Raw genomic sequence first — 18987 nt, 5'->3', positions numbered from 1 at the left:
ACGGAGGCCGCCATTACAGATGCGCTTTCTTCTCTGCTGTTCACGTCAAACACACTCCATACGAACACAATGCTCTGGTATCAGACGCTTGCTCGATCATCTGCTTGTTTGCTGTCACAATGTACCCTACACAAATCCGAAACATTTCTTCGCTATCGAATTTGCTAGCGCATGCGCAGTGATACTGACCGGCAGAATAACATCCGCTTGTTCCCAAAGATGATCTTTTTTCTGAAATCATTTTACGTTTACGGACTTAAGAAGGAGTCAAAATTTGGGTGCGTATTATACATGGGTACAGGCTTTTTTCCAGCATCAACATGCCATTTTTAGGGTGCGTATTATACACGGAAAAAAACGGTATATTATTTTATCATTAGCCGGAGTACATTTTTTTATAATGAGTGAAATCAAGACACTATAGTGTGGTTTGTTTTGACGACAGCCATTTTAAACGGTCGTGGTATGCCACCAATAAATAAAACGGCATTAGTCAGAATAGCAAAGCCGTGGCAACTCGTGGTCGAGGAACCAAAACAGACAAGTCAACTAATTATGGCGGAAAAAGTACCTCAAGCTAATAATGCTCCAAATAATAGACGCAAAATTTCTGTTCTGCTCTCGAAATGATGAACGTAACTTTGCCGTGGTCATGGGAAATGGAGTCCCGGGTTCAGATGAAACTGTGTTTCTTGCTCAAATAAATAGGACAGGTACACACACACACACAAAGCATTGCAACCAGTTTTATTTTGAAGAATAAAAACAGAACACCAGCCACCCTACCGTCTTTTCAGCAACAATCAAAGACATGAATGAATTTATCGAATGAAATCGATTTCCTATTTATCGAGCAAAGGTGTGCGTGGGCTTGTGTGACGCTCATGTCCAGTAACAGTGACTTCCTGTCAGCCTGAGTAGTAAAACAGGATGAATCCGTGTTACTGAAAATGTCCGGTCACAATACCTCATGGTCTTTTACTTTTCATTTGTTTTCGCTTACCGCATTAGAGGAATTAACACATGCGAGTTGCTGCATTCAAACGAAATCAGAGATCAGTGAATTTCGGATCGATCGATTAGGATTCGATGGTACAATGCAAATGAAAGAGTCAAGTTACATTTATTTATTAGCCCTTCGTCAGAGAACTGTCTCAAATGCCTAAGGTTTACAGAACTAACCAAAGAGATATTCAAATCAAACGGCAAAAAACAAAAACAAAAATCAACCTTTTTGTCACCTTGTTGTTGTTTGTATCCAGGGATGCAGGAGAAGCATCAATTGAAGTGAATAATTCACCAGCCGAGTCATGAATTATTAATGAGGCCAAGGGCCTAATTGTCATTTGTTTAAGAGGCGCAGATAACACCTGGAAAATAGAGAGCAGCTTGTGAAACGACGAGAGAAATCTCACGCCGATAAAACATTTGCTTTCCAATAAACTGTGCCATGACATCATCTGTGACAATGCTAAAGATTTGTTTGGGGTTTTTTTTTTTTTTTTAGATGAAGGCTATGGAGTGTTTCTCTCGCATCACATTTTCAGTGTATCGAGTGTCCCGGACACAATCTTGTTAATTGGGCGGAGATTGCAGTCATTGCACGCCGGCCGGCCGACCGACCCACCGACCGAGCGACCGGGCGGGCCTTTTAGCAGTAGCAGTGCACTATTGGATTGAGATCATGTTGACTGCATTAACATCTGCTAACATCTTTGTGCAAGCAAAACATTCCATCAGTGCTTGATTGCTTCTTGAAAAGGAGAGCTTCACCCGCCGGGATATTCAGGCTCTCCATCTAGCCAAATATGAATGGAATGTGTTTATTAGGAAATCTGGGTGTGTTCATTTCATATTTATTTTGTTATAGATTTTTTTTTTCCTACATGATCTCATTTTACTATAATTTCGGAATGGCTGGGTCAAATAATTAGAAATAAATGCCAGATAATCCACCTGGTTGCAAAAGGTCCACTGTTGTGAATAAAAAAAACAGCAGTAGATGCTATAAGATTGTTTTCGATGTGCAGTGGTTAAGAAAGCGCCCTCCCCAAAAGCAAAGTGTGGATCACTCACCTTCTGCGGTTGCACAGGAGTGAGGCTTAGCATGTCGTGCGGCTCTTGTTAACAAGGCGCTTGCCACCTTTGGACTTCAGACCAACGTGCGGACGTACGTATCTAATCTTTATGGCTGGAGGAGGACCGAGCCTGAGAGATGAAGGATAGGAGTAGGAGATAGGAGGTTATTCAAAGTGAGTTCACATTGACATTTTGAAGTTCATTTCAAACGTGACAAAAATAACAACACAGAAAAAAAAAGACAATATCAATATCCCAAATGAGCACATGTACTACTAGTCCTGAAAGCAATAAAGAAGCATTTACTATTTTAGATTGAACATGCACGCTCAATATGCGACTTCAATTCTCATTAAATATGTTCATTCCTGGACCTTTTCAATTTCAACCCCATTTATGGTTTACATGCCTCCAAGTGTCTTTTATGTGATTTTTAAATAACATTTATTTTCATTTGTCTACATTTAATGATAATAGATTGGAACACTTTATTGTTATTATCCCATGCTGTTGTCTCAAGGGCAGCTTTTGGATGAAACAGGGCATGAAGTCAATGAAAATGATGATCTAGATTGATATGATCATAATAATATGTCATATCCACAGTTGTTTGTTTAATTGTTTGGCAAATGTTTTTGGAAGCTGGCAGATGTGGCTGCAGCAGCCAATCACATCGCAGCAGGGCGTGTCCTGCCTCCAACTCACACCTCTATTCCTTTCTCAGCTCATCGGTACAACACTAATATTAGTCGTTCTACGCAATTGAATTGAATGAAGGCTTTTAAATTTGGGTTGGCTTTTTTCTTTGCTTGATTGGAAGCTACTCACTGTTCAAGCATTAACCATACACGTAATGCCACAACCATAATGTGGTCTGTGGGTTGCTCTCTCTTTCCTCTCCTCTATTTTTTTTTTTTTTTTTTGAGGTGGGGTGTTGCGGGGACGGCGGGGTTCTCCTCCTTTCAGGTCTATGTGTCTCACTTGGTTTGTCAGGCAGGCAGGCAGGCAGGCAGGCGGGCAGTTGTGGTCAGAGGGAATTGTGGGTGGGAATCAACAGCACATTTCCACATGGCTAATGTCCAGTCTTGCAATGACAGCTCCGGCAAGCTCCAAAAGACGAGCCGTGTCTGTTTCATGGACCAAACTTGATACTTTACTCTCAATGATAACATCATCCGTTATCTGTAGTCATCAGATCTTAATGGTGAACTATTTAAAAATCATTCAAAACTCACATTTGTGGTTGGTAACAATGATATCAGAGATGTTGCCAGTGGGGTTTTTTTTTCAATTGTTGGTTGCATAATTCATATTAAAATAAGAAACCTGGTTGGGCTAGTAATCAGGACATATTTTTATGTCGGATTTTTAACGAGTGTGCTTTGCGTGATTAGCATTTGATATTGCGATTAACGTGTTTGTCCCGTTTGACAAACGCAAACTGTTTCTTTGCATCCAAGCATAGCAAACATTTGCTACATGTTACCAATCCGCATATTTATGTGCTCTTGAGATGCCACCAATAAAAATTAAATGGCGTCAATGAATTATTCACAATATTAACATGCAGAGAAAAAGGCCTTTTCCAAGAGGAATTCAAATTGTGTCAATAATGACGTAAACGAGTTCGACTTTGACGTAAGCTTAGTCAAACATGTCGCCATCACCAGAAAATATTCAATTGCAGAACGATAGCTGAGAAAATACGATTTCAACGACCAATGGAAAGTTGCCGCCCACACATGTACACAAACAATGTCCATTTTTGGTCCTCCCTGCAAATTCTCCATCGCTCTCAATTACTTCTCTTCTGCTGCCATCTCTCTTTTGTCTGGGCTAGCGCCCCGCCCCGCCCCGCCCCGCCCCACCCCCGAGACATGCAATTGGAGTGGAAGCAAATCAATCAGCTATCGAGCAGGGATTGGATTTGGACGGGCCTTTGGATGCTGCCTGGGTGCTTTTTGATTTTAGCTCTGCTCCAATGAAGGTGGATCAGATGTATTATTGTTATAGACATCGTGTGTGTGTGTGTGTGTGTGCGTGTGCGAGATGGTCTGATGTCACATCTGTCAAACAGAGACGTCCGCTTACGCGTTTCAGACATGACAAAGCCATGGAGACATGTAATGAGTGAGATGGGCTTTTTTCCAAATCCAAATGTGTGGTTTCCAAGCTTTGACCTTGTCATGACACAAGAAAAGCAGTTTCTTGTTCAAGCAATCTTCTTGAAGCTTTTACAGATTTTGTTTGTACTCAAAGAATGAAGTTGGATTTGAAGTTGGATTTTTGACTGTGGGACACATTCACAATAAAAGGTGCATGAAGAAAATGTTGGTGACAGTAGAGGACATAAAGAACGTTTATTCTCAATGATCGATGTTAAAACCATGCTGTAATTCCAATTAGGTTTTACCAAAAGTGGTTGTCAATTTTACGTGATTTAGCAGATTTGTGTTGAGTGTAACTAATCAAATAAGTAACCTGTGTTACTTTCAGAGTCAAGTAATCAGGAAAGTAACTCACTGACCAAGACCTTCTCTCTTGTCTTTTTGGTAGAAAAAAAAATATCAAACAGTTGTTTGGTAAATATTAAAATTGTGCATCACTTTATTCAAAAGTTTTTTTGTTTTTTTGTTTTTTTAATTTGACCCGAACCAATTCTTTATACATGATTAGTATATTGGTATGTTTTTTGGTGGACTGAAATAAATAATAAAAGTTTCATCCATGAAATGAAATGTTCATGTATTAACCGTCAAAGCGACTCAATGTGACTCTGGCAGCCCATTTAACTCATTAGTCATGTGACCTATGACATTTATGATGTTCTCACACACATATTTGCACCATTTCACTTCAGTTAAAACAGAAGAACATCAAATCCAAATCCAGCCTAATCATTATTTCTCCCCAAAAAATGTTCATTCACAATTTTAACAGCCCTGAATGAGTGATTAGCTTCGGCCCCAGACAATGTTGTAAATACTGAGTCAATACTAACTCAGTCACTTGCTAACGCTAACCTGCTTTGTAGTGAACACTTTGGCTTCCACCAGCCATCTGTTTCCGTGTGTATCCTCTTTGGTGCTCTCTTTACATATTTGGTTGCTAGAACTTGAAGCCCAATCAATAAAAATGTTTCTTTGTCAGCAACACCGAGCGCTTTGTCGTGCACCGTTTTTGGGAGATGTTTCGTAATATTCTGACCGGTGAAGGAAATGATTCAGTTTCATTGGTTCGAAAAGGATTTTTGTCAGCTCGGAATTCAGCCGATAACCAAATGTATCACGGCAGCTTTGCTCGTCGAAGTTTTAGACGGCGGACGGGAACATGCCGACGTCAGAGAGAGAGAATTCTAATATGTTTGTGCGCAGAGTCATAATTTAACTGACCTTGTTTTTGCTTCTTTTTTTTTTGTCTTCATTTGATTGATGATGTATCGTTTACATGTTTGAAACTAATCAACTTCATTCATTCATTCATTCATTCATTCATTCATTCATTCATTCATTCATTCAATTGCATTGCCAATATACATAGCTGACGTTTTGTCGGGCAAAATCTTGGGCAGATTAATTGACGTGGTAACATTTCCAGGCTGAAATCTGATGGGACAAAAAAATTCTTACATGGTAATTTTTTTTTCTTTCTTTTTTTCTTACATCATTTTTTTCCCCCTTCCAAAAATACGACGCCTCTTATTCAGGTGTGCCACGTTAATGATTAAATTGCAGTTAGACGCGGAAGTGGGAGCGCTCCTACATCAGTCCCCCTAGAGGTCAAAGTTTGAGGTTCAAAACTCCACACGCTCTTTCATCAGCCAGCGTGAGATTTACTGTTGTGATAAAGTTGTAAATGTTTGCTCACAACTAAATTGATTAGAGGAGCGAGAAGCACGAGTCACCACATCCCCATGGATTTGTGCAGAAAAGTTCTCTGGAGTCAGAAGGCAGCGATATGAAGAAGATGGCAGACGCTTGATGTCCTCCCCATCTCCGACATCCAAGACGTACATCAGTGCTCGTGTGCACGCGTGTGTGAGAGACGGTCACCATTGATCCCCTGTCATCCTGATCACATTACAAGACCAAACCCTGCCCACCACTCCGATTAAATCTACATTTTTAATTTTCCTCCATGGATGAGGAGAAAAAAAAAAAAGACAGATTATAAGAAGAAGCTGATGTTGGTGAAGTTCAATACTCCAATAGTTGGGGGAAGTAAGATGATGAGATGTTTATAGTTTATTAAACGTCAAAAAATATTCAATTGAAGCTTTGATTTGTATGCTTAATGGTTTATAATAGAGCTAGAATTGAATTATGTTGTTGTTTCATTTGCTTTAGCGGCTTGAACGGAAAACAAAATTGCGTGGCAAACTCATTTTAAAGAACATTAGAAGGCCAAATCTGATTGTGTTTTTTTTTTAATATTTATAATAACTGATCTCAGAATGCACACGACACTGTTCATATTCCGAATAGAATGAACTCCATCTGTGGCGTGACCCGTCGGAAGGACACGTGTACGCTTGACATGCTTCATCTTAATGCTCTCAATAATCCTACTTGTTTTCATTAAAGTCAGCGGCCACTACCGCCTATGATGCTAACGCACAGACTGTACGAGCATGTACCATTAGGCAGCAGCGTAAGTGAAATCGATGATATCCTGGTCACTCTCCCCCGAAATTACGCTGGTGACCTTGGTGCACCTCATCAAGTTCTTCTCGCCGCACGCATAAAAATAACCGGATCATCAAGATGATTTTTTTTTTTACCCAGATTCTGTTTGGAGCATAGTTGGCAAAAAAAAAATCATTGTTTTATATTTATTCAATCAAACCACTAGGAGGCACAAGAGAGGGGGGGCTTGTGATAATCTGCTTCGGCAACTCGCATTTAGAAGGAATGAAAGGAGCCGCTTGATTGGGCACGATCCATGTCGGCTGTGACCACCCCCGCAGCGGCGCAGCCCTCCTTATAAGCCAGCCTGCGCTTATCTGCAGAATTTACGATGCTCCAAAAATAGCGCACTTCAAAAACAAATGATGCTACCACAAATGTTGGCTAATGCTAGCGTCGTATTGCTAACTTGCTGATAACATTTGTGAGCTAACACAAAAAAATAAGACACCACACTTTTTTGTTATGTTACTATATTCGACCTTCCAACACTAACTACGAGCAGCCTTTCTTCCATAAAGATTGCCCACGCTGTACATCCTTTCCTTCCAGATCTTTCTGGCTCTAGGCTTTTCCCTCTTCCTTATTTCTCCATCTGTCTCACGACCCGTACGACCATTAACTCATAAATCCAATACAGGCCACCTAAACACTATCTGTCTTCTGCCAATGGAAAGAAGGATTGGATGGACGGAGCATTGAAGAGGATCAATGGCTCCCCTGACTGTCAGTCTGCTCACTTGTTTTCACATCCATCTAGCAACATCGGCGTGGTCTCCTCCTCCCCACTGCCCCCTTCTCCTCCTCCCTGCTGTCTTCTGTCATCTTCTGGTCGGGGCCACTTTCATCGTAAAGGCTTTGCTCCCCTTGACGCAAATGATCTACCACATTACTGCCGAGCGACTAATTGTCATCCGCAGTCAAAACACTTATTCCAAAGGTTATCCAACCAAAACTGATCGGAGATGATTATTTAAGATGTGTTTAAGATGAAGCATAATGCTTCCTAACTCATCTGATACTTGACCTCAATGACAAAAACTTGGTCATTTTATTGTCGTTGGGATGTGTGGATCTCAAAATGGGCTTTGCAAAATAATTTGACATGTATAAAAAAAAGTGCATACCTCCAGATGGGGGACTGACGACAATAAAATGAATATCATTTATTTTTCACTCTACCTCAGCTTTCGGGATTATATTTTTTTTTCATCTTTAAGAATAAAAGGTATAATATGGCAATGGTTTTTATTTTTCATTTTGTAACATTTTCCCTGTTCCAAAATAAGTTATGTTTAGAGGACATGGTGGGCCCTTGGAAAAGGTGCTCATGAACCCAAACATTTTGAGAACCCCTGTGTTAAATATACCGAGTTATTTTTTGTACACACAGACACATATGCACGCACACACGCACGGGCGGGCGGACGGACGGACGGGCGGGCGGGCGATGCCCTTCTCGTGTTTCCTTTGACACGCTGTAATAGATTCCGCGGCAGCTCCACGCCGTGGCTAAGTGGCCTCACCTTTCACTGAAAACAAATCACTCACCCGCTCAGGCTCATTCTTTCTCCCTCACACACACACACACACACACACTCTTCATTTGTGACCTTCCGTTTTTCTGTCTCCCAAGGGTGCTCTCTTCTTCCTCGCCATCACTCGGCCTGCCATCCTTTGAGTCTTATCACATACCCACCTTTTTTTTTTTTTTTTTTCCAGGCATTTTCCCCACTCAGACAAAACACATTATTTGGATGAAACACGAGATTGTAATGATGATGAATTTAATTGTCCCTTTTGGGAAGTTTGTCTTGGACAAAGAAGAGGCCATTTTTGGCCAACCCAACTAAATCAGCATGCAACAAGGCAATTTTTCATAAAATGTGCTTCAGCATGATCAATGGAGGGAAGCACTGGAATCCAGATAATTAGGTCGATTTTTTTTTTTTTTACATTATGTACTTTCAACTCCTTGGTCAAATTGCAATTGAGCTTTTATTTTTATTTGTTTTTACAGTGTATTTATTTTCAAAAAATAAAAGCTCAATTTTCTACATTACATTTTCAGTCGTTCTCATTGTGTTTATTATCTAACAATATGTCATTGTTTTTGCTGGCGTAACCTTCGTGGTTGTCCGTGGTTGGGCCTTGTAAAGAACAAGCCTGCCCTCTGGTGGTGAGTTTGTATAGGCGAGTTTCTCGGCTGAGTTTTCGACGCGTTTTAAGCGTGTCAATTTTTATTGCTGATGACAGAGTAAATCTAGGATCTAAATTTAAAATTCTAAGCGTACTTGACAATTACTAAATCAAAAAATCTGCAATTTATCTGTTGTTGTACAATGACAATAAAAGCTTTCTATATATTCTAAATAATAAATACTTCTGGTAAAGATGTATTTATTTCCTGCCTTTTCCACCCGTGAAAACTTCACATTAGGTACACATTACAACGCAATCTTTAAAGTCACCCAAATACGCATGTCTTTTAAAGACTAACGTTGCCAGCAACTGATTTGCGTCCTCACAGCAACGTAGCCAAGCTAGTCTGCTACTTTCTTTCTGTTGCTTGTTGCTAGCAATGTCAAATTGTCAAATTGTTGTGACGGCGATCTCGGTGTGACTACTTTGAAGGTGTTCTTGGGTGGCCAGGGAAAACGGCGGAGGTCAACATCCCAAATAAGAAATACATAAAGGAACATCGAGCGAATGCGTTGCACTACACTTTGCCATTATTTCACGATTCCTCATCACTTACTCATCGTGTCAAATCATGCAATTGAAGTTCAAAAAACTTACCAAAGATGAAACGCGACGATGTCCTCGATACAGTCAGCGTATAAAAAAAGCTTGCAACAGGTTCTTCCAATCCATTGTTTTTCAAATGACCTGTTTCCTCATGAGAAAAAAACAAAACAAAAAAACTCTTTCCACCTTAATTCGTACACCTGTACACACAACAGTTTGCCTTTACAATGTTTGAACCGATTACAAAATGGACAAAACTCGAAATAAAAAATGTCCTCAGCCAATCATCATCACGTTTCCCTTTTTTGGCCCGCGAATGCGCGGCAAGACTTTCTTCTTCTTCTTCAATTTGATGGCGGCTGGCAAACAACTTGTGGTGTATTAGCGCCACCTTCTGAAACGGATGTAGAACTGCATAATCCTATCCCATCACAACCTTCAATGAACCCGTATCCCATTGACACAAAAATAGAAAATTAAAACTCAACCCACAGGAACTTAATGTCTCTTGTGTTCCAAACTTTCTGACCTCTCATGGAATTGAAGGTTGTGACGTCACGTAAATATGAATTTGAGTTCCCTGTCCCCCTTTCGGCGGTGTTTTGATTTGGTAGCATTTTTAAAAACGATTTGTTCGCTTCCTGTTTACGCAACTCCTTCTATTCAGGCTGCAAGCAATGAATGAGTGGAAGTTCTCAAGCAAAATTCTCTTTCCCCAGCAACTGATGTGCGCACACACACACACACACACACACACTGGCGCATACGTATGTTCCATTTATCAAAATTATTTATCTTTTTTTAATCCGGGGGAGAATGCTTATTTTGGGAACCGAGATCGTCACTTGCGTCAAATTCCTGTCTGTGACATTAATTAGCACAAAGAGTCACCCTTTCCTGTCTTTTGTGTCTTTTGGTCATCTTGCCATCATCACACTTCTTTTTTTACAACCTGTTTGTGTGTGTGTGTGCCGTGGGGACTTTTCATCCGAGTTTAAAACCAACCCTGGATAGTGTCCATTTGTGTACAAGTTGTGTTTTAACAGTTTGAAAGTACTCTATTTGTTTTTGCCGTGTGTGTGTGTGTGCGTGTACGTGTGTGTGTGTGTGTGTGTGTGTGTGTGTGTGTGTGTGTGTGTGTGTGCGGCCTTGAGGCTGTAGAAGCAGTGATTAGTTAGTTCTTAATATGTTTGCTTAGGACCACAGTAAGAGAAAGGCCCTCTGACGCATGAGGGAACACACATACGCACAAGCGCACACTCGCACACAACCACACGTATACTAAAGCCTAAACACACATTTACAAAACGATATTGGATCTCAAAGCTGGCTGCCAAAGTCCCCAAATGTCACCAATCTATTGAGAAGCGAGAGGCGGAGCCTCTCGAAGCGATAGATTTACCGCCCAAAGCGGAATTTTAAAAAGCCAAGTCGGTCGGAGAGGATCAGGGAGACAGACGAGAGTCGCCGACAAACACTTGACAAGCCTTCTTCTTTAAGAGGCGCATCCCCGGAACATGACCCAGCGGCAATAAGGACGGAAGGTTCATTTGGACGAGAGAATTATTTAAATACTTTGCTGCATTGACGAACGCCAAATCCTGGTCGAAGTACTTTCTTTTTCGAAGCTTCATTTTTTTACATCTCTATTTTTGGGGCCAATCCTAACTGGAAATTCACAAAATGATGATGACCAATGTAAGACAAAACTAACGAATCCAAAGAAATCGATTTTTCATTTTTCCACCTTTCCAAATCACCTTTGAGATCAACGATGCTTCCTCGAGCTGCGAAATTGCCGTTCATTCCCGTGATGATGCTGATTGTCGCCATGACGCAAATCCGGGCAGCACCCACACAAAAAGGTAACGAAGCGAAATCTTCATGTCCTTTCTTACTCATCTTATCCCAAATCGACAAGATCCTGATTTGACCCTTTCTCTTCCCCTAGATCCGCTGAAACCTCCGACTCATCTTTCCACTCGTCTTCATCTGTCAGCTGAACCCCCAAGGTCTGGTCAAAGCGAGTTCCTCAAACACTGGCGTCGAAACAGCAGAGCATCTGGGGCAGAAGGAACCAAACGAGCAGACCCAACCACTTTGAGAACATTTACTGCCGGCGTGAGATACCCACCCGGGATGGATGGTTCTGAGAAGCGGGGCCAGATACTTAAGATGCTCTCGGTCCTGGAGAGGATGCAGCGGACGTTCAACAGCACGCTGAAGACAAGGATCACCTTCCTACCAAGAGGTTAAACATGTTCACACTCATTATGAGAGAAAAGGCTTGGAAAACGCATCAGACTCCAAGGGGATTATTTCCAAAGGACAAATTCATAGTTTGGATTTGAAATGTAATTTTTGTGACGGGAGTCCTGGAAACTTTCTGACATGTCCTCGTAACGTCGGTCAATGTTAACCGGCGGCAGCCATTTGCACTTTTCACAACACTTACCAACTTACCAGGGCGCCTCCGCTCTTAGTGGCTGATTTCCAAGATTTATTGACACATATATTGCTATCATAACACGTAATCTGTGATATACATACATAAATTGAGTGTAGGGTTCAGATTGTTGACTCCGCTATGGCGCCATTTTGACTTTTACACGGCGCACTGCTACCCTCTGCTGGCAGTTTGGCGCATGACCACGCTTTTAATTTAAAGGGCCAATGAAAAAGCAGAAAACTGGACCTTGTCAATTCACGTTTTGATTCTAATGGGTTTCTTCAGGCGTTCTTGACATTTAATGAATTAACGAGCATTGATTAGCTACTGAGTAATGAGCTTGGGGCTAATAAGACCGAGTGCGTTGAAATGGTCCTGCTGGGCATGATATGAAAGTACCTGCACAATGAAATCATGTTTTTTTTTTCTTTGCAGCAAATGCAAGAAATTCAGGACGGAAAAATAAAATGGTAGGTCCCTTTTGATTTGATCCTTCCATTTTCCCCATCATAACTTCACACATTTTCCAAAATAGTTTGGGACTGTTCTAGATGACGATGGTTTGACCTTGGCGGAGAGTTGCCAGAAGCTCATTTGAGTTCAAGCCTCATTTTCAACTTGTCTTTCATGGTCTTATGATGAGGCTGCAGCGATGTTGAGCACCGCCCCGCCAGCAGCAGCAGCAGCTGCCAATAGCACCGCTTCCGGAGCGAGCGCCGGCGTAGTCGTCCCCAGCCTTACAGGCCGCAACCTCCGCAAGTCGCTCCCAACGCAGTCCAAGAAGACAAACAAAAGAGGTAACAATCGGACATCTTAGGAATTAGCATGTCAATGGCTTTTCGCTACCTTTGTTAGCATGAAGGCAAGATGACTTTCCCGTGGCAAAGTTGTGTTTTTCGTCTAATGTTCACAGTTTCATATTTCTTCATCAAACTGTTTGAAGCCTCTTTTTGCGATGAATATTTGCTACTTTTGGGTCATACAGCGCTCGTATCTTGAGTTTAAAACCACGCGCATCTCAAGGCCACACCGCAAAGTAGAAAAATCGCAATATCATCAACTTCTCAGGAGCTGTGACGTAATCAATCTTCTCGAGTGTCAAGTCAAACGACACAGGGATGGGAAAAAGCCGCGAAAGAATGTTTGCTGATGCAAACGAAACTTATTTCTTTCTTTCTTTTTAATGATTATTTTTATTCTTCAACAGTGTGTTTCTGGAAATACTGCTCCCAGAACTGAGCTCCCAGCGTTTCACCTGTGAGCCTCGTTTCCCTCATCCCCTCCTCCATCTATCCATCCATCCATCCATTCAAGGTCATGGCCTTTTCCTCGTGAAAGAAAAACGAAAAAAAAGTGAACTATTGCTTTACCAAAGTGTCTCATAGCTCCTGGAAAATTTCAATCTGCCCACTATTCTCCATGCATCCATCCTGTCAAGCAAGCACTTTCCATTCCATACCGATGCTCTGGGCTCGCGTTTGACCTCTGCGTGCTAGGCAACAGTTGCTCAGACATCAGCAGCAGCAGCCCCCCCCCCCCCCCCCCCCCACGACGGCGCCAATACCCACTTAGACCTTTTCATCCAACTCGTTAATTAACAAAACTGACCGATCAAAGAAGACGATGTGTGCTCAAGGCTAAGCACATGGAAAAAGAAATCCCCGTTTAATACCACCCCGCCCGCCTAAAGACAGATGCACATTGCTTTTTTTGATGTGTACGCCTTCTTGAAATAAAGTGCTTCTACAACATGCCAACGACAACAGAAACTATGTTTTCATGTCTTGTTTTGAAGGTCATTGTTTTCGCTGAATGACTCAAAAGTTCAGAAAGTTCATTAGCAACTCAACAAAAAAGGCCATACGCGTAAATGAGTTAACCAAACATAAAACGACAACAACGTGCCTCCGCTGTCTTGTCAAATTGTCTGAAAAAGGATCAATCCATGAATATTTGGTTTAAAACCCCATTCCATCCTATTCATCTAAAATAGAATATTATTTCCAAGACACAAACACGAATGAATTCTATTTGTTTGCTTCGTAACATGTCAGAAAACAGGCAGAAATGTTGCTCATCGTTTTTTTCAAAATAAAAGCAAATGTTCCATTTTGATTCAAAACAAAGATAATCAGTCTGTTTATATGCGGAGCTACAAAAATTGGAGAAAATATGTGATTGAAAATTCAGGAAGAAATTAAAAAACATATATCTAAATGAGTTATTATAATAATAATCAAATCATTTCATAATAGACAAGTTGTCAATTAATCAATTGACCGACTTGCATCTTGATACGGCACACCTGTGAAGGATTATCTCGGCAAAAAGTTTGGACATATTGGTGAACAATTTTTGAAAAGAAATTCTCCCGGCATTTCAAATGCTCTATTCCAAGACAAAACAACCTTCAGGCACGTAGAAGCTGGTTAAATTGACATACTATATCCCGAGCCAGATTTTTTTTTTTTTTCTTCTTCCCCGCAACAAAAACGACACAATCACTGTATTTGCGCTGTGACTTTACATCGTGTCGAAAGCCTTGTAGTGGTGGCTGTACATTCCTCATGTGGATGTTTCCATGGTAACAGATAAGCGCCTTTGCTGTTTGGATGAGTAAACTGTGCTTAATTACATTCAGAGCGTTTCACTGCCACTGTTGCCGCGGTGATGAGTGTGTGTGTGTCTGTACATGCTTCTATGAGTGTGGAGAGAGAGAGAGAGAGAGAGAGAGAGAGAGAGAGAGAGAGAGAGAGAGAGAGAGAGAGAGAGAGAGAGAGAGAGAGAGACAGAGACAGAGACAGAGACAGAGACAGAGACAGAGACAGAGACAGAGAGAGAGAGAGAGAGAGAGAGAGAGACAGAGGTGTTAAATACACAGAGGTGTTGCGCATATACCGTTTTTTTCCATGTATAATGCGCAAAATTTAGCTAATTTATTGTCCTAAAATCTGGGGTGCGCATTATACATGGGTACAAAAAACAAAAACAAAATCTTCTCAAATTTCTTTTTTTTTTTTTTTTTTTAAATCCGGATATCATACGGAGGCCGCCATTACAGATGCGCTATCTTCTCTGCTGTTCACTTCAAACACACTCCATACGAACACAATGCTCTCGTATCAGACGCTTGCTCGATCACCTGCTCGTTTGCTGTCACAATGTACCCTACACAAATCCGAAACATTTCTTCGCTATTGAGTATGCTAGCGCATGCGCAGTGATACTGACCGGCAGAATAACATCCGGTTGTTCCCAAAGATGATCTTTTTTCTGAAATCATTTTACGTTCACGGACTTAAGTAGGAGTCCAAATTTGGGTGCGTATTATACATGGGTACAGGCTTTTTTACAGCATCAACATGCCATTTTTAGGGTGCGTATTATACACGGGGGCGCATTATAGACGGAAAAAAACGGTAATTAAGTATTCAGCATTCATTGAGCTACAGCACAGAATCGTGTAGTAATCCCAAGTGATTCCAAAAAGAAGCAGGTGGAATCATTTGGCTTTCAGGTGGGACATTTCAACAATGCTAGTTGCTCAATATTCACCAAAAAAGCAATCCGGTTGGAGGGATTAGTCACACACTATGGTGAAAATAAAAAAGTGAATTATTTATTCTTCTTTTAAATGGACTGTATAAAAAAGTGAATGATTTATGATCTTTTTAAATGGACTGAAGATTTGTCGCCTTCTGACAATCTTTTCCTCTTATTATTTGTGATACCAAATTGTCTCACTCATGTCACACTATCGTGTCAAATCCTAAATGGATATTTTACTATTAGACTTTTTAGTTGATAAAAATGCATGGACATTAGATTCAATGTCAAGATTACTTTTAAATAATGCAGGTTAAGTCCATAACTGTGACATAATACTTGATTCATTCCAAAAATAGTTGCCGATGTATTAAACTCCCAAACGCTTCCCTCACACTGAATCCTCTAAATTGTCCATAAAAGATGTTGTTTTACTCCCTTTTATAAATAATCTATGCAAATGGAGCTCTGCATATTTTCAAATACGCATCATTTTGAGCATAAAAAAGCAAGATGAATGCTTGATTGTTACTCAAATGCACCCAGCGATCGGATGGCGACCAATCTTGCCGTATCCCGCTTCTCTCGCCAAAAGTCCTTTTCGCTTTATGGAAGCCTGTTAAGTGTCTGTCGGTGTTGTAGGTGCTTCTTTGTCTATAGTATGTGCCAAGAGACTCCCATCGTAGATGTTGTACATTTGCTCCTTCAGTTGCCAGAATGAGGGCCGCAGCTCGGGATCGCTATTCCAGCATTTGGACATCATTTCGTAGAGGAACGGCGGACAACCAGGAGGTGCTGGCATTCTGTAGCCTTCGCTCACCAGCTTGTCCGCTTCCTCCCCGCTTAGACCTGCCGAGAAGAGCGGCGTTACGGAGAATCGGCACGCTCTCCGCCGACTTTCAGCTAGCCACTCGCCTGGGTAGGGCACACCTCCGTAGGTGACCATCTCGTAGAGCAGGATGCCGAAGGACCACACGTCTGACTTGACGGAAAATTTCCTCTGGTTGATGGCCTCCGGCGCGCTCCATTTGTGCGGGGTGGCTTTCTGGTACGCAAAGTAGATTGGCTCCTGGGACACCCAAAACACCATTGCGTCACTTCATGTGCTTTGAAAAGGACTCCATGTCACTTTTCGACCAAGTATCTTCACTCTTTTTTTACCCTTTTGGGAGTTCCCCATGATTTAGACAATCTGTCACCGTTGGCAGCTCTGCAATTTGCATCAATAAACAGCGCCCCCACCTTGATGACTTGGGTCAGTCCAAAGTCGGCCACCTTGCAGATGTAGTCTTCTCCAACCAGAACGTTCCGGGCCGCCAAGTCTCTATGGATGAAATTATGCTCTTCCAGGTAGGACATCCCATCAGCCACCTGACCGGCCATGTCCGACAGCGATGTCATATCCTGCTGCTTGCCCTCGGGACCTCAACGTGAACACAAAAGAAACGGCCAGAGTTTAGGACTGTGCCCATGTTAAAAGATGTCAAAGATGCTACATGCTAACTGGAGCTAGCCATAGTTTGGTGTAACTTATCTTCTACATGCTAATAGTTGCTAGCATCTCCGGTGCCATATTATTGGTTGTTGCAGCCAAGCAACTCAACGCAAAACACACCCGATTTTTTAAACATCGATCACATTTGTAAGAAATGTAAAAAAAATCAAGTTGCTTAATAAGCATCCAATCAGAACTCAAGTTCTTAACTCATGAGGCCAGTGTCATAGTGCTACATGCTAAGATGCTAACAGGAGTCCACGCAATGTCGGATGAACTTTCATTCTTGTGATTAAATTGGATTCAATTCAAGTGATCCCAAAAACGTAACCTACTTCTGAGCAGGTCCAGCAGACTTCCTTTCTCCATCAGCTCGGTGATGATGTAATACGGCGTGGAGGCGGTACAGACGGCAAAAAGCGAGATGAGGTGACGGTGGCGCAGGCGCTTGAGGATCTGCACTTCCCTCTGGAACTCGGTGTGGTTTACCTCCGAGTCTGGAGACAAGGAGAAAAGAAGGTCACCACCACGCAGAAACGGCAGACGGGCCAACGCGGGAACCGAAATACCGTTCTTGATGATCTTGACGGCCACGCGAATGCGCGACTTCCACCATCCTCGGTAGACATCCCCAAAGAAACCGCTTCCCAACTTGTCCTCCAAGGTGAACTCCTCCTTGGATAGCTCCCACAATTCATCTGGGAATTGGACTTCTGACACGTGTTCTTTCTAAAGCAACACACAAGACCCAGACGAGTGAGGGAGGGAGGGAGGTAACCACAGACTCATGACAAGACTTGAGGTGACAATCTATTTTATACCGGCCTGCAGGGTTCCCCCAGTGTGTCCTCGTTGCTGAGACGGAGACGGTTGTTGCAGTAGTGCGCCACCAGGTCGCCCAGCGACGTAAACTGCTGCAGACCGTCCAGGTCAAAGAGACCGTCGGACGTTTGGCTGATCTTGAAGTGTTTCACTCGATAGCTCGAACGCACTGCAGGCAGGCAGGCAGGCAAACCGGCTTTCATTACAACTGACTTTTATCTTTGGCGGGGGACACGGACACGGTCTTGCCTGAGAGAACGTATCCGAGATGGTTCTCGCTGGATCGGATGAGGAACGCTCCCGGTCTGTTACCCGGTGCCATGAGGAGACTTATGGCGTCTGAGCGGTTCATGGTCCCAAAATTCCATCTGATACATGTGAGGGCAAAGAAAGAACGGGAAAGATTCTGTCATGTAAACATCATTGGACTTCTTGTGTCAGGAACAAGTCGCGTGGGGATGAAGTACATTGGTGACAAAGGACAAAGTCCCATCATTACCGAGTAGCGTCAAGAAAGTAGCATTTGAAGCTAATGCAAAATTGTAAACTCACGGTTCCACCTGCATACCGGTCTGGGTTTTCTTCAGGTAGTTTCCGGGCACAACGCCGCTATCGAGCTTGCTTCCAGTCGGGTCCAGCCTACATACAGTCCACCAGTCATCACTTCGGTGCTGGACCTCAAACACATCTCCCGTCTGAAAGGTCAACTCATTGGAGTTGCGGCCCTGGAAGTCCCACATTGCTTCATATGCGCTCCCGCTCTCCACCTCGTCCGCCGGTTGCGGCAAGGGCGCTTCCGGGTTGGATGCTGTCGGGCCGTCCACCTTTGTTTTGTTGTCCCTGTGCAGCCTCTGCCACAGAGCCGGGCACGCACTGCGCAGGCATTCGTCCATGTTTGAGGGCTGTCGAAGAAGACGCCCTGGATTACAATGGTACACAGCACCTGTTGGACCAGTAGTGACGTGGTTGCTTGGATTTCTGGGAATGTTGCTTGGGGACTTGCGCAACACATGCCATGAAGGTGCCGATGGATTGCATTCTTACTGGCGTGAGTTGCTTGTGTGTCACCACCACACACGAGGCCAAACAACCACACTACGGGAAATCAAGTTTTCATTACCAAACAATTCTCTAATCAATAAAAGACATTCTAGACGCCAAAA

At 42.4% G+C, this 18987-nt stretch overlaps 1 protein-coding gene across 1 annotated transcript; it reads right to left on the bottom strand.

Annotated features, from left to right (window-relative positions):
- Window positions 1-14665: 14665 nt before the first annotated feature.
- Window positions 14666-18768, bottom strand: ptk6b (PTK6 protein tyrosine kinase 6b). Its single transcript, XM_061300344.1, has 8 exons — window positions 18377-18768; window positions 18074-18192; window positions 17824-17993; window positions 17572-17731; window positions 17338-17499; window positions 16750-16931; window positions 16423-16576; window positions 14666-16356 (listed from the first exon to the last, which is right to left on the bottom strand). The coding sequence occupies exons 1-8, from the start codon at window positions 18715-18717 to the stop codon at window positions 16127-16129; spliced, it is 1518 nt and encodes a 505-aa protein (XP_061156328.1). The 5' UTR covers window positions 18718-18768; the 3' UTR covers window positions 14666-16126.
- Window positions 18769-18987: the final 219 nt, after the last annotated feature.

This window comes from Syngnathus typhle, linkage group LG2 (genome assembly GCF_033458585.1).
Source record: "Syngnathus typhle isolate RoL2023-S1 ecotype Sweden linkage group LG2, RoL_Styp_1.0, whole genome shotgun sequence".
Lineage (NCBI taxonomy): Eukaryota > Metazoa > Chordata > Actinopteri > Syngnathiformes > Syngnathidae > Syngnathus > Syngnathus typhle.
This window is presented reverse-complemented; position numbering and strand designations above follow the sequence as displayed.